The sequence below is a fragment of the Epinephelus moara genome, chromosome 24 (assembly GCF_006386435.1).
Source record: "Epinephelus moara isolate mb chromosome 24, YSFRI_EMoa_1.0, whole genome shotgun sequence".
Classification (NCBI taxonomy): Eukaryota; Metazoa; Chordata; class Actinopteri; order Perciformes; family Serranidae; genus Epinephelus; species Epinephelus moara.
The window spans coordinates 15,304,822-15,326,304 of record NC_065529.1 but is presented as its reverse complement, the minus strand read 5'-3'; the positions used below and the strand labels follow the sequence as shown (position 1 = coordinate 15,326,304).

General features: G+C 39.8%; 3 protein-coding genes across 4 annotated transcripts in view; 2 read left to right on the top strand and 1 right to left on the bottom strand.

The window, feature by feature from the left end:
* Window positions 1–2,768: 2,768 nt before the first annotated feature.
* Window positions 2,769–7,649, top strand: smug1 (single-strand-selective monofunctional uracil-DNA glycosylase 1). The gene is made up of 2 exons (XM_050038918.1): window positions 2,769–3,294; window positions 5,712–7,649. The coding sequence occupies exons 1-2, from the start codon at window positions 2,968–2,970 to the stop codon at window positions 6,240–6,242; spliced, it is 858 nt and encodes a 285-aa protein (XP_049894875.1). The 5' UTR covers window positions 2,769–2,967; the 3' UTR covers window positions 6,243–7,649.
* Window positions 7,650–9,323: 1,674 nt separating this feature from the next.
* LOC126385903 (calcium-binding and coiled-coil domain-containing protein 1-like) lies at window positions 9,324–19,639 on the top strand. Its single transcript, XM_050037940.1, has 13 exons — window positions 9,324–9,472; window positions 9,611–9,713; window positions 10,580–10,782; window positions 10,880–11,092; window positions 11,221–11,369; window positions 11,460–11,529; window positions 11,900–12,154; window positions 12,234–12,359; window positions 12,663–12,758; window positions 14,021–14,108; window positions 14,200–14,369; window positions 16,563–16,645; window positions 17,004–19,639. Exons 1-13 carry the CDS (start codon window positions 9,341–9,343, stop codon window positions 17,029–17,031), a joined length of 1,716 nt encoding a protein of 571 aa, XP_049893897.1. The 5' UTR covers window positions 9,324–9,340; the 3' UTR covers window positions 17,032–19,639.
* rargb (retinoic acid receptor, gamma b) overlaps window positions 19,121–21,483 on the bottom strand; it is a 40,914-nt gene continuing 38,551 nt past the window's right edge. For both annotated transcript variants that reach the window (XM_050037942.1, XM_050037943.1), the window contains one exon: window positions 19,121–21,121. In XM_050037942.1, the coding sequence (XP_049893899.1) occupies window positions 20,802–21,121 (320 nt within the window). In that variant the 3' untranslated portion in view covers window positions 19,121–20,801. The remainder of the gene's footprint in view (window positions 21,122–21,483) is intronic.

Here is a 21,483-nt window from a genome sequence, read left to right as displayed (position 1 = left end):
GGTGCCCTTGAGACAGACACCGAACCTACAGGGGTTGTACCTATACAGGGGGACCAAAGAGCATGGCCAAACGTCTGGCAAAGCAGTGTATGGAGGCAGTGCTCTGTCATGGCTTGCCTTGGGGCCTCCTGCCCTTTGTGTGACTGGAGAGGCACCACACCTGACACGTTGTTTGTTGGTCTCAAACACCTGCTCTCCAAAGTCTGGGGTTTATTGGATCAATCCACCTCCCCCTCTGGCCAACATTAGTGTTGGTGGAAAGCCTTTTGCATCTTACTCAGATGCTAAACAGTGCCCCAAGTGTTGATATTGAAAATTGAATTTCCCCTCGGGGATTAATAAAGTATATAAAATTAAAAATTAAAAATTAAATTAAAAATATAGTGATGTCATGGGCACTGAAGCTCTAGGAGTGAGACCCAGCTGCTACCAAAACCCATTATAGCAGATATTGTATGTTTCACAAGCATTAATGCTGTGTCAGCCACTGACAGCCTACAAGCTGAAACAAACATTAACATTAAAAAAAATCATCTGATTCTGGGTCTGACTGAGGCTACAACATGTATGGGTAAATCTATCTGATTTTTCCTCTAATGCTAATGCTAGCCATACTGATACACACTGCTCTTTCACTGGTCAACCTAGCGTAAGCAGTGCTGCAGAAAGAAGAAAGTGAAACCAGCAGCAGTGGTGGTGGGTGGGACAGAGGCCAGATCAAGCATTTGTAATAGAGTGGCCCAGGAATGACATTTTTCTGTAGGAGGGTACAGAAGTTAGCATCACACTGGTTCCCTTGTTAAAAAGCAGATGGGATTTTTCCATTGAATTTTGAATTATTGCAGAAAATAAGCTCTGTGGCAAACAAACGTTTATGATACTGAAACGTTTTGTTCAGCAAGATAATCTTCATAAATGAACACCACTTTCATGATTACTGAAGCCTAAATGCAATCACCAGAGGTAAAAGGCTAAGGTTCGACTTCAAATTAACTAACGTTACACGAGGTTCTCATGACTTATAATGTCACCTCCATAACAAGACTGTAAAGCTGGTTGGTCACAGATCAGCATGATGACGTTCTGTAGTCTCATTTAGCAACTTGTTGGCAACTGCCTTTTTTGAGACAGAAGTTCACAAGTGGGGTATATACTGACGTATCTTATGTTGCAGAACATAATGTGAAACTCAACTGCTAAGCTAGCTAACGGCTAGCGAGCTAAGTCTACACTAGTTAAAAGTTGCTGAAGTAGCTAGTAAGATGCTAGCAGGCTAAACCGTCCACATAGTTATTCCGGCACTGCGCTTTTTAAAAAAAAAAATGTTTGCAGTCTTTCACAGTACCTGAACAAAAGCCCCACACTCCGCATGCTCCTGTGCTTACAGTCAGATCTTGTTGACACACTGTTCAGTACTTTTTCTTCTTGCTCTCCTCCATGCTCCCGCCTCTCCAGGGTTGCCAGGTCTGGGTCTGACCCTTTTCTTCTTCTCGGCCTCATGATAGGTTCACAGCTTTATCGAGCAAATAAACAACCATTCAACTTGAACTCGAAGTACCTAAGTACTAAACTTAATTTTACAAATTTCTTAAACCCTCACAAAGTAAAACAATACCTTTGGAAAACAAAATGTATATCTTCCTTAGGGCTCTTCAAATTTTAAAAGAAACATTCTTCTAAATGCATATAAATCAGACAATAATATAATAGTACTGCACAATACAAACACAAATAGGCTACATGGTCTTAAATCAAGGTGTTACATAAGTAGGCCTACATAAATAAAAATACATACAAAATAAAGATAAACTGGGGTATAAGTATACAACGACGTATATTCAGTCAAAGGAATCGGGAAAGAAAGTTGCATAATCTTCCAGAATATATGGATATGTTGATTTTAGTATCAGTTATCGGCCAAATGAGTTTCTTATAGATCAGCATATCAGATATCAGCAAAAAATCCAATGTAGTGCATCTCTAATATTTACCTATAGACCGACTTGCAAAACCACTTAGTTGAATGTGGGCGTGTAGACGGCGGGATATGAGGCTGATCCACATGCAGACAATTCCAAGATGATTTGGAATTTATAAATTGTATACTGGCAGGCGCATGGTTTTATAAATCAGAATTTTTTTGGCGCACATACTTTTCCTCATTTGTATATATACGTAAACATTTAGTGTAGATTCTCCACAGTTTTATAAATTATATATTTGTGTCCCTGATGTTCCTAGATGCCACAAGGCTAAAAGAAAAAATATAATTCAGGTGAAAAATTGTGAGAGAAAAAAAAAAGTATGTCATTGGCTGTTTAAAGGGCTACAGTTACCTCAGTATTTGTCAGAAAGATTCACAATTAGGCTTAAGTGAAAGCCAACAAGGCCCCCTTTAAAATGACACCAAACTCAATATTATAAAACACTGAAAAATGTCCTGACCATGAGCCTAAACCAGGCTATGCACCAACGTCTAAAATCCAATTTACTTTAGGGGGTGGTTCACTTCGAGAGCTGGTTACTGTGACACAGCTGCCACTCAGGAATGTCTATCATACCAAAATATCATCTACAGACATGGACCTTTTCATAAATTATTACTAAGTTTTGCCCCCTTGAGTGGTACCCACAAATGAAACTTTGGGCTCTGGCCCATGGACTATGAGGCCACAGGTGTGAGTGGGCAGTAGTAGCTTTTTCTTCGCTGTAATGACAGCAGTTCTCCTGTAGGGGGCAGCAGCCGCTTTGATGCGACCAGACAAAACCTGGCAGGACGGCGCAGAGGAAGACAGTCCACTGTGTTGTTTCTACATCCACGGTCCACTCACAATAATACGAGTCAACGAAAGGTTTCAGCAAAGTAAGTTGACGTTAGTGTCCAAACCTTAGGGAAGCTGTCACAACGTAGCGTCATTGCTACGTTTATATCTGACAAACCGGCTCTGGTTAAATGCTCGTGTCAAAATGTTGAGTGACAATACATCTGCCAGTGATGAGCTCGCGTGTGGAGACCAGATGAAGGCACTGCCTTTGTGTGAGTCAGAGGAGCAGGCTTTGAAACCAGCACCGGAGGTCAACACGACCCCCTCCTCCAGGTTTCTGCAGGTTGAACTGGAGCTGAATGCCCACCTCCGTAGCCTCACATTCAGCGAGCCTGTCCGGTACATCTACAACCCGCTGGAGTACGCCTGGGACACCCATCGGTGCTTCGTGGAGAAGTACTGTCAGGGCGGACAGAAGATCCTGTTTTTAGGGATGAACCCAGGACCCTTCGGCATGGCACAGACGGGGGTGAGCACAGCATGTCTAGGCTACATTTAATCTCAGCATGTTGCACAGGAGCATGGAGAATTTAGCAGTAATGCTCGATGGCATGAATGCGGAAGCTGCTAACATCAACTGTAACAGCCTTGCTCCTGTTGTTGTTGGTGTGCATTGTCTTTGTATTTTATTATAACATTTGTAATATGATTTAATACTACCTTGTAAGGAAATACACCACTAAGGATCAACTACAGTTAAGGGCTTCAAAGGTCCAGTGTGTAGTATATAGTGGGATATATTGGCAGAAATGGAATATATTATCATAAGTATGTTTTCGTTAGTGTATAATCACCTAAACATTAAGAATTGTAGTGTTTCCATATCTTATAATGAGCCGGTTATATCTAGGCTACACAGGGAGCGGTCCTCCCCGGCCCCTGTGCCTACAGTAGCCCAGAACGGACAAACCAAACACTGGCTCCAGATAAGGCCATTTGTGTTTTGGCATTTGGCCACCATAGTTAGTTTCTCTTCTGCAACAAGCGGCGTCCAAACAACACCGCTTTATTAATGTTTTTAATGGGTAAATCACAAGAGTCCATTTGTTTTAGAGAGAAAGAGACCTCTTAACTTATCAGAGAAAAAAAGGTGCTGCTTTATGCAGTGTTTTTATCCATTTTAATCACCTGGTCCATTCATTTTGGTTAGGAAGAGACATCTGCGGATAATTTGCTCCCAGTAAAAACCTCCTAAACAGTAAACACTAAAGGAATCTTAACCAGGGGCCTGTTGTTCGAAACCTAGATAAGGGATTAAGCCGGGATATGTTGGTTATCCTGGCTTAATTTAGCGTTGATTCGGTTGTTCGAAAGCAGAGGCACATATGTTGCCATGGATATTTATTCTGTGCACTTAGCCTGGTCCCGACCAGGCTAACAACCAGGCTTAGTTTAGCCTGGTGCCTTATCTGTCCAGTCAGCTGTCACTGCGATCGGAAATCAATGTGTTTTACCGTCATTTCATGTTCTTATGTACGTATTTGCCTCATTTTTGAACAAAATACATTAAGCCTACAAAAAAAAAAAAAAAAACATTTAACATTTAAAACATTATTTTTGTCATAGCCCAAACATACTTTGACATGCACATATCCTTACCAATAAAAGGATTAATTGTTGGAATAAACATACAAGTAGGTGTATTTGGCATTAACACAATTAGTGGTTATTAGGTATCATAACTGTATGACCTTCCCAAATTATATTCCCAGTTAACTGGACCAATAACTCCAGTGTACTTTACATCAATGAATGAAAACATGAAGATGAAACCACAATATTCTTTGACCTCATTTTATTTAAATGAAAAATACTGTAATCAGTCACTGTCTGCTTTGAGCTGTGGAGAGAAAGAGAGAAATAATATTGATTAATACATTGCATCACAGTCATGCTTACAATGTGCATTAAAATTACTTACTTCTTTCTGTAGTTTCTTAATTTCCAAGTCCATTTTCCTTAAGGTCTTTCTTTTGTCTGGCAAGCTCCATGTCCTGCAGCTTCCTCTTTTCCCACTGGAGCTTGACATCTGCCAGTGCTCTCTGCTCCCTCAGATGACTTGCTTTTATCTTAAGCGATTTATACTTTTTACAAAAATAAAACATGAATACAATCCTGATATAAGCAGCTATTTAATGAAACTGCAAAAAGCAGCTATTTTCAACAACCCTGCTATGAGCAGCTATTTAATAAGAACTGCAAAAAGGCAGCTATTTTAATTAAAAACGTGCTAAAAACAAGTGACAAATAATGTGATGAGTCACTGTCTGATTGGAAAAAAATCACTTCTTTCTCTAGTTTCTTAATTTCTAAGTCCAATTTCCTTAAGGTTTTTCTTTTATTTTGTCAATTTGTCTTACACTGCATGACAATCCAAAGTCAGACAGTCCACATAACAACAATGGTTGATTAATGAATGAATAAAATGATTGATTCCATGTACAGTATACTGGAATAATGTACTGGAATAATGTACATATGTACATTACAATACCTGGACCTGCCCTACATGGAATGCAGCTATAGTTAATGTAATACACCTGTGCTTTTTCCCCTATGACAAGTCAAAATGTCTGCTCTGTAAAAGGTTTATCCAACACACTGTTCCTGTAGGGTGGTTGGGTCCTGCATTATTATCTGTTTCCACTTGTCCTGTGGAGGAGTTGCGCATTAAATATATGTCATGTTCCCACAGGAATTTGCATGCTTTATCACTTGGTGACCTTATTTGAGCTATATTTTCCCAGTTTTCTTTATGCTAGTGTGCTGGTTACCTATAACACAAAATTCCGACTTGTTTAAATCAATGTAATTTATAGCAGTAACTCTATGTTGTGTCAATGATGTGGTCAAAAAAGCAGAAATAATATAGTTTTCTTGGCACAGGTCCCCTTTGGTGAAATCAAGTCAGTTGTTGACTGGCTGAAGATCACAGGGGACGTTGGCCATCCTGAAGTTGAGCATCCAAAGCGACGGATCACAGGACTTGCCTGCACACAGAGTGAAGTGAGTGGCGCACGTTTCTGGGGCTTCTTCAGGAAGCTGTGTGGTGAACCAGTTCTGTTTTTCCAGCACTGCTTTGTGCACAATCTGTGCCCGCTCATGTTCATGGCTGCCAGTGGGAAGAATTTAACGCCCCCTGAGCTGCCGGCAGGTGAGCGGGAGGCCCTCCTGGCCCTGTGTGACATTGCGCTGTGCCAGGCTGTGGAGGCACTGGGAGTCTCCATGGTGATCGGGGTTGGGAAGGTGGCAGAGCAGCGAGCGCGGCGAGCTCTGTCAGCAGCAGATGTCAAGGTACGAGTGGAGGGCATCATGCATCCGTCGCCCAGGAACCCACTAGCCAATAAGGGCTGGGAGGACGTAGCCAGAGCCAAGCTGGCAGAACTTGGTGTCTTGACACTGCTGAACAAAGTGTGAGCTATTCAACCTTCTCTGACATGTGCCTTATCAATAGCAGCATGGAATTGGCTTACTCGGACAATTGATCAGTGGTTCAATGTACTACTGATGTACAGGCTCATATTTCTCCGCATAGCTCAGCCTGTATATCTGAGCAGCTCCAAGGAGAGCTTGTAATACACTAATACTGCTACTGTACACGCATCTATCCAACAGCTGCATGTTTTCTTCTTCTGTAAAAATCTGTCTGTTCATTTTGAAATGGCTTTTCTTTACTGATCAGTGTTCATACTGAACACATCTCTATGAGAACTATTCATTGTAAAAAAAATAATAATAACAACAACACTAACGTTATATAAGGTGCTCTGGGTATATTTTTAATTTTCTTGTCAAAGAGTAAGTTGGGGTGTTGGTGACAATTTACTTGTAGGGTTATTGCATTAATTAAACTTCTGAAGACTTTAGTTTTAGCTGATGAAAATGTTAGCTAATGTGTTAGCTCATGATGATGCATATTGGGACACACAGTGACTGCTAAACATGAAAAACTGATTTCACCTCTTAGACATTTTAATTTACCTTAAAGGGTATTCCTTCGTACATTATATTAAGAATGTTTTTAAACCATGGAGGTACAGTCCTCAGTAAGAAAAAAGTACACACTTTACTGTTCCATGTGACATTACAGAGTTCTGTAATATCCTGATATGACAAAACCGTTTCGCAAATATACAGTTGTAAGTATTGTTCATATTGCACCACTGTACAAGACAATTATGTAGTATTCTTTTTTTTTTTTAGTTTTGTCATTATTTTGATAATGTATTTTATTTGTTTATAAACTGATTTTATCTGTGATTTGACCTTATCTAGGATCAGCACTCGCTGTTCAAATAAATGAAGAATAATGAAATATGAAATAATTTTCTCCTTCTAGTGCGTCAAAGATGAATGCTTTCTGACACCTAAGGCTGATTTTTAGCATGTTCACATAAGATTGAAGGTGGTGGGACGTAATGTTGGACAAGTGGAAATTTGTTGTTCCTGTCGGCAGAGCTAGAAACAGGTGAAGCAAACATTTTGATGTGTCAGTGTAAAAAAGCAATACAGTAACTAATGTCTAAATTCAGTTTAGCTGCTTTAGTTTCAGGGTCCTGGTATTGTACATGCTGGCTCACTGTCACTGTTATCAGTAACATGTTTTTCCCACTATGGCAAGCCAAAATGGTTGCTGTGTAGAAGCTAAGACTAATTAAGTGGAGACCTTTGAAAGTTGCATCCAACAGCAGCTATTGTTTGCCCACAACTGCAAGCAAGAACTTAACTCACATTTTCCACCAGTGCCACATGGAGAGCAGAGTTTTCCCTTGCTTTTAGAGAGCCAGAGGGGCTGAAGTGTCATGCAATAAAGTTAGCGAACAGAACATGTGAGAGCAAGTGATTTATTCTTAAAAATCATTTAAAGGAAAACTTCACCAGTCAAAACACTGTGAGCTTGATCTGTGTAAGGGAGTGTATCGTGTCCGCCACTTGACATCAGACCAACTTATTGCAGTATTAAGCACCCAACAGACCTGCATTCATCTACCTTACAGTTTTAATACAATAATGTAAATATCTACACTAATTTCCAAACTGTCTGCCATAACAATCTTCAGTGTTCTGGGCTTAATTTGGGATTCACTTTTAATTTTGTGAGTAGAACAAATGCACTGAAAACACCACTCAGTGCTGAAACTACGCTGCCATCAAGTGGCCACAAGTGGAACCACAATGCTTTTGCAGTCATACTGATTGAGAGTAAGGGTTAAATTAGCAGGACATTAAATGTGTAATCCAAATCACTAGAACATGGAAATGACTGATGAGTTTTACACTGTGGTGTAAGTGTATCTTTGCTTTGATATTTTCAGAGTTTGCAGGAAAATGCAGGAAATAACCCAAAACCTAACCCCATAAATAAATGACACATTCAAAAGCTGGTATCGTATCTTGGAAGTCTTTGTCAGACTGGGAACTCTGCTGTTTTTATGTCTTTCACTGATTCCAGGACAGTTGGATTAGTGACATCGCCTTTAGCACAGTGCCCCCCTTTCCTCACCCCTCCTCCACTGCCACTACTGAGAATTGCAATGAGCAATAACTACCAGCAGCAGATCCTGTATCCTACAACTATAGCCTATAATGGGAGTTGAAGTCCACAGCACAGCTTTGCCTTGTCACGAGCTGTGTACTCATGAACTGCATCTCCCAAGAGTCACCCAGCATCACTAAATTTACTTGTGGGCTCCACATGGTGCAGGAGATGTTGTGAAACTCTTGCACCTGACAGGGTTGCTCATCATTATCTACAGATTGATCCACAGCTCTAACCTTCATGAGGTAGCAGAAAAGGCATCACATTGATTCTCAGCAGAATAAGGTAAGAGAACTCCATAAAGTTCTTTAAATTTAAAATCCAAGCATACAATTATTTAATGTTCTTAGAATAAATAATTAAAGCAGACAGACCTGCATTTAATAAGACTAATAACTAAAGGCAAAAGACATCTGTTTACTAGAAAATAAGAAGAACAAAGAAGGGAAGAACGTGTTTTTTATTTTATTTTATACACATTTCAGAGCACTTTTTACTTGATTGACTACTTGTCCACTTAATTACAAATCGAGCTTAGGTTGGTGGTTTTTAAGAATGAGATATAAAACATGAAAAGCAATAGTTTGTATGATCAAAAACAAATTCTATAAAGTGTTTCAACAAGATTTTGGTATAATTTACAATGTAAGTTAAAAGGTGTTAATTTTTATGGTTTTAATAATTTTTTAAAAATTGCATACTCATGAAAACAACGCAACAGTGCTCAGAACTACAAACAGTCCTCCCAATATCTCTATTTTTTTTATAGATTATATGGTATAACGTCTCGGTATATGAGCTTGTTGTTTATAAACATATTGCAGAGCCATAGGCGGCCGGTGTTATGACCATGCTGCATTCCTGAACTGACTCTGCTATCACCTTTCATCAGCTGTTCTCCTCCAGACTGAAACTGGAGCACATTTCACCGGATCCATGTATGTTTTCTTCCTAAACAGCCCAGCTTCCTATTACCATGGATAAACAGTCCACGGTGGAGTTTCGAAATGTGGGGCAACTGTACTTCCCCCAAACCAGAGTGGAGTGCCACTACAGTCTGACCTCTGACCATCAGTGGAGCAGCAGTGACTGGATAGGGATTTTTGAGGTAGATACATTTATTTTAGCACCATTCGTCCACACTGACACAGAACGTTTTTATCAAAATAAGTTGTGTGTCGTGGGGTAGTGATGGTGATGCACATTTTTATGTTTTGTGGTTTTAACTGTGTTTATCATGCCACAGATGGGCTGTTCTTCAGTGACACAGTATTACACATATACATGGGCTCTTGTTCCTGAAGGGTACACTGAGGGTACCAATGTCAACTGCTGTGTACTTTTCCAGGGTAAGAAGTCATCCAAATGTATGAAATAAATATGGCGCCATTGATATTATAATTGATTTTTACAGTGTTCTTACTTTTAGAGCTAACTAAATCATTTGCCCGACAGAGCACTCCTGGTTTTACTGCTCTGTTGGGTTGAAAGTCCGTTGCACCTCTGATTACACCAGGTATCGCTAATGGTTGGGTGTGATCACTTGTATAGGGCCCTTCTAGTCTTCTGACCACTCAAAGCACTTTTACATTAGACACATTTTCCTATTCACACACCTTGATACTATACAAGGGGCCACCTGCTACCCACTTAAACATTTATACACAATCACAGTTTGGGAATCAGTTTCTTGCCCAAGGATACATCGACATGTAGATTGGACTAGTGCTAACCAGTTAAAAAAGAAGACTTTTCAGCTTCGATTAAAGGTATAATATGCAGGAATTCTCTTCCTGTTGGTAAACACACTCCCCTGTAAAAGTGAAAGCCAGTTCCAGATTCACTCTCGTTGGGCATTTGCCCTCACCAGATTTGTTATTTCGATGCTGTGTCCATGATTTTCATAGCTTGCTCTTGGATGCTTGCTGCTGACTCTCTGGCACCTGCTCATTACTTTTTTATAAAGACAAACATAGCAAAATAAGAAGAAAATACAGGCGGAGGGCAGCGTCTCTGCAAATAAACGCACCACCATAAGTGATGGTTGAGAGGAATTACTTTTTTATAAGTCCTTGTTTTTAAGGAAAATCCTGCATATTGTAACTCTTGTGTCTTGAAACAAAAATGTTGAATATATCAAGCACACCACTGTCAATGCTACTGCTAATTTACTGTACATCTAATTTATTTTACATAACATATCTGCTTGATACAGCATTCTACCTGCCCCGCCCCAGTGCTGTGGAGTATCAGTTCATATATGTGGATAAGATGGGAAAGGTGTGTGCCCGTAGTCGCCCTTTCACTTTCCGTGCTCCCAAGCCGTTGGAGGAGCTGGAGACTCTGAAAGAGGATCAAGATGAGGAGGATGGAGAGGAGGAGCTGCTCCTGGTCATCCCCAGGGCTCAACTGCTTCAGGTGGGAATTAAAATCAGTTTAGTTGAACTACTAACATGGCAATTTATCCATTCAGTTGTTTAAATATCTCTGTCCTCTCTCCCCATGCTGTGAGCAGAGTCGGCTGGAGGAATGCTTAAAAAAACAGGTGGATATACAGCAGGCTCTGGATGTGGCAAAAAAGGAGGTAGTGAATGAGAAAGAGAACAGCAGAAAAGCGAGGATGGAGTGGGAGCGTGAAAGAAAAGCAATGAAGGAGGAGATCTCAGAGCTTAGAGACAACTTAAGAAACAGCTGTGAGATGTTGACGAGGATGGAGGGAAAACACAAGGTACAGACAATTCATGCCAACACACTTCTTGGTGTTGCCATCTCATTTTTACCTCCAAAAAGCTCTGAATTTCATAAATAACTAATGAAAGGTATAACCATGTTTTATTTTCTCCACAACATTGAAAGAATGTAAAATACAGTCAGGAAAATCTGACATCCGAACTGAGTAAACACATGGCTGAAAAGGCTGAATGTCAGCAGAGAAACAAAGAGCTGGAGAAGGATCTCAAGGCCCTTAAAGAAAGGGAGAAAGAGGAAAACGGGGACCTGGAAAGGCAAGTGTTCGGGACATAATTATGTTAGCTTAAACATGTGTCTTAATAAATGTATTTCCTTGGGCCTGAAACTAACTTTTTGTCCCACAGGCTGAAGGAGAGAGTGAAGAAAATGTCCACTCAAATGAAACACGATGAGGAAAAGAGAAAATGTCTGCAGGTAATCTTCTTCTCTTGTAAAACACAGACGGCTTGATGAGAGGGGGGCGGGGGGCGAGGACAGGCAGCCCTGTAATATAAGAAAGACTCCAACCCAACAATTTACTGGAACCAGGCCAGATTTAAGTGGTTCAGTGTCATCTTGCCAGCAGTGGGATGAAAAACACCATTAGTGTATTAACTCAGGAGTGGAACTTGAGATTTTGCTTTCCTTTACCTTCTTGGATATGTGTTTTTATATACATACATATATATATATATATATGTGTGTGTGTGTGTGTGTGTGTGTTTGTAGCATATATTGTGATAAATCATTTCTCTCCCTTACTTCAGTTGTTTGCCATTTCTGCCCATCTTACATCTCTGTACAGGAGGAGAACGAGGCTGCTCTGGCGCAGGCACAAGGGCTGCAGGAGCGTCTGGAGGCTTGTGAGCATGAAGCTGAAGGCCTGCGTAGGGAACTGAGAGAGCTGGGCACCCGTCAGGGCCATACCAACACTGAGCTGCATCAAGCCCGGCTGCAAGTAGCCCAGCTCACCCTGCAACTGTCTGAGGAGAACCTGGTCCTCAGGGAGGAGCGTGCCAACTGGGCTCTGGAAAGAGAGGCTTGCAAACACGCAGCAGAAGTGAGGATACAGCAAAACCCATACACACCTGTATGTCAACATGAATCTGTTGTCAAACTTGCTTTCTTTTAAAATGCAGACTGATAAAAAGAAAATGCAAGAACTGAGCTGCGAGGTGGAGCGGAGGCAGGAGTGGCTCCAGGAGGAGAGGATGGAGAGGGAGAAACTGGAATTAGAGCTTGGACGAGAGAGAGATTGCAGTCGAGTAAGTAAATCAAAGAACATCCCAGTCACCATTATTCAACACACAAACACATTCAGCTCTAAATATAGCCACTCATGTGCCACAAATCTGCATCATCAGTTGCTCAGATTACATTTTTGGAAACTGGAGAGCGATGCCAGAGTTCGGCGCAGTTCTTTTATTACTCACATACAGGCACAAATAGAAAAGCTTCCATAATCAGCGAGTAAACATTTCTTCTCACTGTCATGTGAAGAGAGGACAAGCCAGGTCAGAGCTGTGGGTGTTCAGACGGTCTGAGTATCACACTGCTGCCCCCTGTAGGTGCTGCTGAGTGACACTAAGCGAGAGCTACAGGAGCTGAAGGCCAGTTTGAGGAAAGCCCAGACAGAGAGAGAGGAGCAGCAGGTGGAGAAACAGGCAAGGACTCCACACCAGACCACATATCCAGCTTATATTACTTTATCAGATAGATCTAAATAAGATGGGCCTTTTAATGGCCTGGGGGGTTTTTTTGAAGAGAGGATGGCAGAAAAAATATCCGCACATCAATCCAACTGAGCTGGACAGCCACAAAAAAAGATTCACAGGCTGAGATCAATGCCAAAAAATGTCAATTTATTCAAAACAACTGTGCCACAAAGAAGAGAGCTCAAAGTGCAAAAAATAATGAGAAAAAGTGAGAAAAACATCAGCAAATGTTTCAGTCCTTGACTATCATCAGTGCTAGATGAGATGGAAGATGTTTTTTTTTAAAAAAAATACAAACAACAGTTTTGTTCATTTTGTTCTGTTGAAGCACCCAGTGCAATTTGGAACCAAAGGTGCAATGACTCAGGGAGGCCTTGTCAAAAAAAAAAAAAAAAGTCATAAGTTTCCATTTTCCAAGCTCATATCAGTGGTGAGAAATTAACTGAGTACATTTACTCAAGTGCTGTACTTGAGGACAATGTTAAGGTATTTGTGCTTAAAGGTCTAGAGTGTAGGATTTAGTGGCCTCTAGTGGTGATATTGCCAAACTGAAACTTCGCTCATGTGCCAAGAGTGTAGGAGAACTACAGTGGCTGTCACAAAAATGCAAATGGCCCTGTATAAAGCCAGGGTTTGGTTTGTCCATCCTGGGCTACTATAGAACAGCATGGCAAACTCTGTAGGAGAGGAAAATAAAATTAACAAATTAATTATAATGTATTATTGTAGGTTGAGATCAGGTTTTAAACCTGCAACATAAAGTGATCTACACATTAATGTGTCAATAATTATAATCCAATAATATAATGTACATTATTCTGAAATGGACCATTCTACATGATGAATACTTTTGCTTGTTAAAATATATTTTGGTGTAAATACTTTTGATTTTTATGTTTAACGGAGCATTTCTACGTTTTGTATCATTATTTTACTATTTTCTTTTTTAAGATTATAGTATGTCTGTCACTGATGTTTACAGTTAACATGTAGCACTGTTAAAACAATAGTGTCAATAATGATATTTTAAATAAAAGTAGGAAACTGTTCCATAAACTCACCAAAAAATGAGAGGATACCACTTTTATAGCTGTTTACGTTGAAAACGTCTATAAACTGGCTTAATCCATTCACGTTCTTATTCCTCATCTTCTTCTTCTTCCCCTTCAACTCTTCCACAAATCTGTGGGTTTGAAATTGGACACTCACAGGACCTGCTGAACTTCATCCGTCAGTTAGAGCAGAGGTTGGGGATTGTGCCAGAAAGTACATCAAATGGGGAAATTCCAACATGCGTCTGTGAGTAATGAAGTCTGTTTATACACAGCTCTACTATTTCACTGCTCTGTAATAAGTACCAAAGTGAAGACTCGTTTCTAATTTTAAACAGCTTCTGGCACTTCCTCTGAGGATGACAAGGAAGCTTCTCCACCTTCACCCAGATCGATCCGTTCACCTCTTTTCTTGTCCGCTCACCTGGAACGGCCCAACAGAGCTGAGACCATTGCTGCTGAGACACACAGCATAAGCAAAGAAGACACACCAGCCTCTGACACACAGGTGTGCCATCCTATTCACACATAAACTAAACAAAGTTTAACACCACCTGCATCAGAGCTAACAGACCTGAGTGGGTCAATATTTGACTAGTTTCCCTCATCCTGGGAGTATTTGCTCCAGGACAATTGTTGAACACTAAGGTTTAATGTTGACTGGTACAAGTCATGACAATGTATTTATTCTTACTGGGTCAGGATTAAAAGAGGAAACATGGAACAAAGACTTGCAATCTGGAACACCAAAGCTGACAGACAGTTTAAAGGTGGTCAAACAAAAAAAAATTTCAGCATACGGATAACTTCTTAAAGGAATATTTCATCCTCCAAATGACGATCTGTGTATTAATTGTTCACCCGGTGTTACATTATATTCAAAAACCTTTGTTCTTCTCACATGCCTCCGCTAAACGAAAAATCCAAAAACTGTTGATGAATTGAAATCATAAGGTATTTTCAAACTTTTTCATGGCTCTAACAGCCTCGTTATAAGAACCCCCTTTCTTTGTTGTTTCCACAACACAAAAACTAGGAATGATCATGGTTCATAGAATGCCGTTTTAAGGTAAATTTTAGCTCCTATTTCAGAGTAGGTACTCTCCATAAATTGTAAAAATAATGGAAATAGCTACTATAACATCACCCATTGTTTTGTGGACTCCTGTTTTGAAGCCTAGAGTTCTGCATTTTGGCCATCGCCATCTTGGATCTTTGGAGCCAGAAGTGACCATGCTTCGGCGAGAGGGTGGAGCTGTGGAGGAGTGAGGGGTGGATCTGACTGAGAAGCCGAGGACACTATCCGCAGACAGCCACAGTCACTTAAAGTGGCCCGTCCTTAATTATGCTTTACTTTAAGCCTTAATAAAATGTAAACGCGTGATTTTTATAAAAAAAAAAATTGCCCCCGTAAAGTTGTCATGAATGTTGAAATTAGCAATAGCGTCCAAAACCATTATTTGTACCAGGTAGTAAACATGTGTATTTCTGCTGTAAAGTTGTGCATTTCAACAGGGGTCTGTGGGGATTTACTGGCTTTTGGAGCCAGCCCCAAGTGGGCATTCAAAGAACTGCAGGTTTTAGCATTTTAGTGTTGGCTTCATTTTTGAGCAACCTCTGAGGTACCCTCAGAAAAATGGGAGAGAACATAGACAAATGGACTGATAGCGAGTTTAAGCATTACTAAAGATATATGTGACAGTGGAAATCAAACATGATTTTGACTTGATCCAAGTCTCATTTATCCATTCACATACTTAGTACTTCCCAAACAGACAGCCCTTTCTGACGAGGTACTGAACGGGGAGTGAAATCTATCTATGCTCTCTTTGAAGCCAAACTCCATTGATAAAAACAGTAATTGCTGGCCTGCCTGAATCAGTTAGTTTATTTGTCATATTGTGTAATTTTGGTGTTTTAAAAGGTAAGTTGGGATTCATCAAAGTCACTTGAGCTGTCTGTTCAGGAAGTACTGAGCATACATCTAGATAAATGAGACTTTGGTCATGCTGCGCAAGCTGTGTGAGTTTATAACGCAATGATGTGATATAGTTTTTCTGTTGTTAAATGCAGTTATAACTTCAAGTCATCAAAATTTTTCTTTATTTTTGGATTCTCCATCCACCAAGGATATGTGTTGAAAAACAAAGTTGTCTTCTCAAATTCAACATAACATGGGTTAAGTGATTGATTTACAAATGGTCATTGGAAGATGAAGTATTCCTTTAAGTGGATAAAGAACATCTGATGACAGTCATATTTGTACCTTCATATTTGTAATGTGTAACAATATGTTATCTCTAAAGTTGTATATTATTGACAAGAATATTTTGACTGTTGTTTGTTTTACAATATCCAGGACCAGCGTACTGAAGGTCAAAGATTAGGGTTATATATTATAGATTAGGGTTACAGACTAGTTAATGTTGCTGCCTTGGAACCAACAGTCTTGTTGCATAATGGAAAAAAAAGTACATGTTAATGCTTTCACTCAAATGACATCAGTTATATTTGAAGATATACATCTAAGAAATATATTAAGATATTTAAATGCTAATGAAAATAAATGAGACATTACATTTAAAAAACAAACACTGATCCACGTTACTGGTTCTCACTCAAATGTTTTGGGTGTGTATATTATTGAACGACAGATGAATCTGCAGTTGACATCCATCTGTGCTTCTGTGTGTTCACTCAGGATGTGTGGAGGCAGCACTGTGAGCCCCGAGCCTGTGAAGGGAAGCAACTGATCCTACCAGAACTCACCGACCCTATCCTGAGGTGACATTTTTGGCTTTCGACCAGCCACACAATACACACCCTTTTTCCCTCCTCCATGACCGGAATCACCTTGCCGAAAATATTATGTGGTGACTTCATTCGCACTCTCCTCCCTGGCAGACTGGTTGCTGTTTTAGAAATGCTGTCGTTCCACCTATCATGCACTTTCTTTTCTTGTAGGAAGAGTCACAGGGCGCATCAGAGAGTAAAAATAAAGATGTAAATAATATGATAATAACAGCACTAAAAATAGCAGCAGTGATTAAATAAGTTCTTGTTACGCAAGCAGTAGATCAGCAGCAGTAGAGACATGGGATTTCATTTTTTTTTTACTGACTGTTCTTTTTCCTCTCTGCAGTGACTGGGCTGACTGCCCCATGTGGTAACACAAAGAAACGTGGACGGCAAGTTGCTTGTTTACCACTGTGGTGCAACTTCATGCGGATCATTAGAAAACCTTTGGGATTATTCTGTTGTTGTTTTCTAGTTGATCACGTAGGAAATGGTCTTTACAAAGGTCATATTTATGGTGCAGAGCTTTTAGTGTGCGAGTGTCCATATTTAAGGAAAACACTGCACAATTTGTGAGTCTTAAGTGTCCAGACTTTGGTTTATTAGTGTGGCTAATGGTTTTATTACTGCTAAAGGATAAACAAAACTCTTCTTTAGACTTTCATGAGCAGGTATTAATTGTCTTAAAAATATTTCAGTTTAATTTAGGCTCCATTTACAATCCATAGATTTTCTAACTTTTGATTAAAAGGGAAAGTGTTGTTGGTGCCATGATGAATGCAATACATCTTGTTTCAGTAGAATATCAGCCCATAACCTCTGCATGTGAGTGTGAATCCTGAAACCGTGTCAAAAGTGTGGGTGTGTGTTACAGACAAGTGTGAAATGTTCTGTTGCAGCTTGTCGAGCACAGCGTCATGTTGGACGAACATGAAAGTTAATTTATGACATTTCTGTTTGTTGATCCGAGCTTCTGTCAGAGAGACACTGCTCTTTAATAAACTATGATGATAAATACATGTTGATGGCAGTTTGTGTTTTGTAAGTTTCCATCCCGAGACTTTCTGTGTGTAAAGTGACGGCAAAGAAAAGGACAACTGGACGCTGAAACGTCTGAGAACGAAAAGCGTCTTTATCAAAATACAAGAAAGACAACAACAAGTAACAAATGAGCAAACAACAAGCAACAAATAAGCAAATATCAAAATGTAAAAACAAGAGTCAGTCCAGTCTTTGTTTTTCCGTGTGTGTGTGTGTGTATGTGTGTGTGTGTGTGTGTATCAGAGCTATTTCTGTAAAAGTCCAATTGAAATAAAAAGCATGAGGTGTCTGAATCCCTGAACATGAAGACAAGTTATTTGCACACTATAAAGATTGTGTTTATAAAAAGTAAGACATCAGTTAAAAAAACAACAACAAAATGTAACAGAGATGGTTCCAGCGTCAAAGTCATTAAAATCATGAAATTTCATCTACCACACATTACTAAGGGAATATATTTCATGTCAATGACCTCAATAGAACTTTTATTAATGAACGTTCTTTTTCTTTTGCTTTTGTCCACATTATGTAATACTGTATCTTTGGTCTTTTTGGATTTTTCAAACTCACATGCATACATACAGAGCTGAGGCCTTTGTGACCTCGTCCACGGCTTACTTATTGCACCAGCTCAAATTCAAGAAAAGAAACAAGTCTACGAGATAAAGAAGAAAAAAAAACAGGAAAACATTTTATTATGAAATATCGTGGTTATGTGATGCAGAAACATATTTAAGTACTAAACTACATAGTATGCAGAGTTGGCTGACGATGTGCAAAATATTGACTGTGTGCGTCTCTGTGTGAGTGTGTGTGTGTGTGTGTGTGTGTGTATGTGTGTGTGTGTGTGTGTGTGTGTGTGTGCGTGTGTGTTTGTGTGTGTGACAGATGAAAAACACTGAAGATAACTTTTGATTGTGATGTCACCGCCCTATATCACAATTGGCATTCTAAAAAGAAAATATTGTGGCGTCTGTGTTGATTATTTAACACTTAAATCAACCCCTGTGTAGTTCATGGCTTTACATATGGTACTAAGGACATGTCTAACTTATATATATATATATATATGGTCACTGCTTCAAAGCTGCTGGTGTAGTTGCCACTATCATCATGTGGGATCAGTTTTCCTCTTATATTCTCTACATCTTCTCTTTCTCTGCTTCATTCAGGGAGTGAATGTCTCCATATATTATCAGAAACATGCAGTCCTTTTTTCGGATATTACACACTACCTCCAACTTTTTATCCCTCATTTAAAAAAAGAAAACTAAATTTAAAAAAAGTTGCAGCTTTACTGCAATGTCTCATGCCATGAAGGACAACATGCTGATGGAGAATCTTTTCCCTTAAGGAATTCAGTGAGCCTCACACTGTCTTTCATTAAACAGATACTGACAAAAAAAGCTGTACAGTCTCAAGTAAAAACAAGTTATAAGTATTTATTTTACAAAATCCATGTATTGCATCACTCATTAGATACAGCACACATGAACACACATCATCTGACACTATCGCCCTGTACTGCAGCAGACAGGTCACCCAATGTAAAGCTTTTGTTTTGTTGTTAATTATGTTGGACGGTTGCAACACTCATGTGATTCTTGGTCAGCTTGCATCGGCAATGTCGCACTGTCCAACAGGGGTCTTTGGGTGAGTGAATTATTTTAAAAACATTTAGTTCTTTGCTACAAAATCTATTTTATGTGCATTTTTATGATACTAATAATTGGACTTCTGGATAAATGTTCACTGTGGATTGTGGCAGTGATGACAGCAACATCACGTCTCTACAACATCACTGTGTACTGGTAAATGCTCTCGGTTACACATTCAAGCACACACGCACACACACACACCTGAGGTTTTCTGTGAAGTAAACTGCTTTTATATGGTAACGTCTGTTGGGATGATTCTTCCTCACTCTTGGAAAAATTAAAATATTATGGCTTATATGTACCTGGCCGCTGTAATAAAAGCGTGGTCAACAACTTCAATTCTTAATAATCCCTACTGCCTGGTGTGAGAGGATTCTCTTGTTGAAGAAGGGGGCATTATGTCGGAGCATGCACACCAGCAGATTCTTAAAATACTGTTTTGACAGGTGAGACGTGGCCCTGATAGAATCAACCTGAGATTGTGTGATGATGACATTAAATCTACCCTGCAGATTCTTTAGTCTAAGTATTTTTAAAAAATGATTGTGTGTATTTTTGTCGTGAGGTGGAGATATGCTTCTGTTTGTTTTGCATTATTTGTTAGTGTCTTATTTGCATCACAAGCACCAGACCTGAAATCACAGTCTTCCTCTTATCCTTTTTCAGATGTTTCACCCATCAGAGATTTTCATACCACGTGCTTGTCGCATTGTGAGTTTGAGTCCCGCTCATGACCTGCTCTCTCTTTGCTATTGCTCTCTTTACTGTCTTTGCTATTGCTTTTTACTGTGTCCATGAAGCAGAAATGCATAAAATTAAAGAGTAGCTTAAAAAAATCACATGTCCAGTCAAATGTGAGCAGGACTGAGTGAAAAAATATACAAAAAAAGCAACACAGAGTCCCACAAACAGGCATAAAGACAGAACAGAAATGTGTACATGCTTAGAAAAACCATACAATAAAAAAATAAGTCGCATATCTCTGAATAGTAATAAAAGGAATTCTGAGAAGACATTTGCGGCAAATGGACACCACATAGAGTTCTGTTGTTGCAATGTATTTTTACCATCAATTTTATACAAAGCATAGCCCTTATAGATAGCGGAAGAGTGCATTTTGTTCTGTCCACCACCTCTCGTTCCTCTTACGGTGGACAAAAACGCTTTTGAAATATCTTTTAGACAGTCTCATTTTGGCACAGTGATTTTTCATGGCGCTCTCCACGACCCACTGACATTTAGTGCTTTTGCTTCTCCCACTCTTTACTTCCTATGCTGTATTGAACACATTTTCCTTTCAGTCAACATGTACAGTATATGTAAATATGTGCTGTATTCAACACTTGTGTTGTATAAGAGCCTAATTCTGTGAGGTTCCTGCGAGGAGATATTGCTGGGCGAGGGCTCAGTGATCTGGAAGAGGAAGTAGCAGCATCATGTCTCTTTCACTGCGCTTTCCCAGTCACACCTTTCTTTTGCACGCCCGCTGCCGCCTCCCCCCATGGCTCCCCATCACTGTCCGCCCCTCGCTCTTTCTCCTCATCCCAGTAGTCGTCCTCTTCCTCCTCCTCTTCCTCCTCAACGGCTGACTCATCCGCGGGCTTCTCCTCTTGTTTGATGGCTTGAATGGCAGGGGGAGCAGCTGTGGCACTGTCTCCTGAGTCACTGCTGTCTTCGAAGGCCTCGGGGTTCTCCAGCATCTCCCTGATCAGTGGAGGCATGGGGCCTGGGATCTCCGTCTTCAGTGTGATGGCTCTCTCCGCACCTACGGGGCACATACACATTTGTTAAATGGATAGTGTATAAGAGGGACCAGAGGAGGCCTTTCACACGTTTCACTTTTGAAAGGAATCACTAATTGAGAGGTTTCTCCACATTTGAGAAAAACAATGCCTCCTAGTGCTCTTATACGCAGATGATGGTATATTCTCTCTGACAGAACTTTTTCGCATGATACAATTATATCAAATAATCTTAAATTCTCACCAGTCTACTTTTTAAAAAATATTTTATGTTTTATTTTGTAATGACACTCTCGATGTGCTTTATTATTTTCTACAACAAATCTCCTGTGACACTTTTGCCAATTCGGTACCTGAATACTTAGAGGATACCGACACTAAAACA

Coding starts and splice junctions, on each gene's coding strand:
- smug1 (XM_050038918.1), top strand. CDS start 2,968: ATGTTGAGTGACAATACATCTGCCAGTGATGAGCTCGCGTGTGGAGAC. Junction 3,295..5,711: donor TCGGCATGGCACAGACGGGG/GTGAGCACAGCA, acceptor TTCTTGGCACAG/GTCCCCTTTGGTGAAATCAA.
- LOC126385903 (XM_050037940.1), top strand. CDS start 9,341: ATGGATAAACAGTCCACGGTGGAGTTTCGAAATGTGGGGCAACTGTAC. Junction 12,360..12,662: donor GAGAGAGAGATTGCAGTCGA/GTAAGTAAATCA, acceptor TGCCCCCTGTAG/GTGCTGCTGAGTGACACTAA. Junction 16,646..17,003: donor CTCACCGACCCTATCCTGAG/GTGACATTTTTG, acceptor TCCTCTCTGCAG/TGACTGGGCTGACTGCCCCA.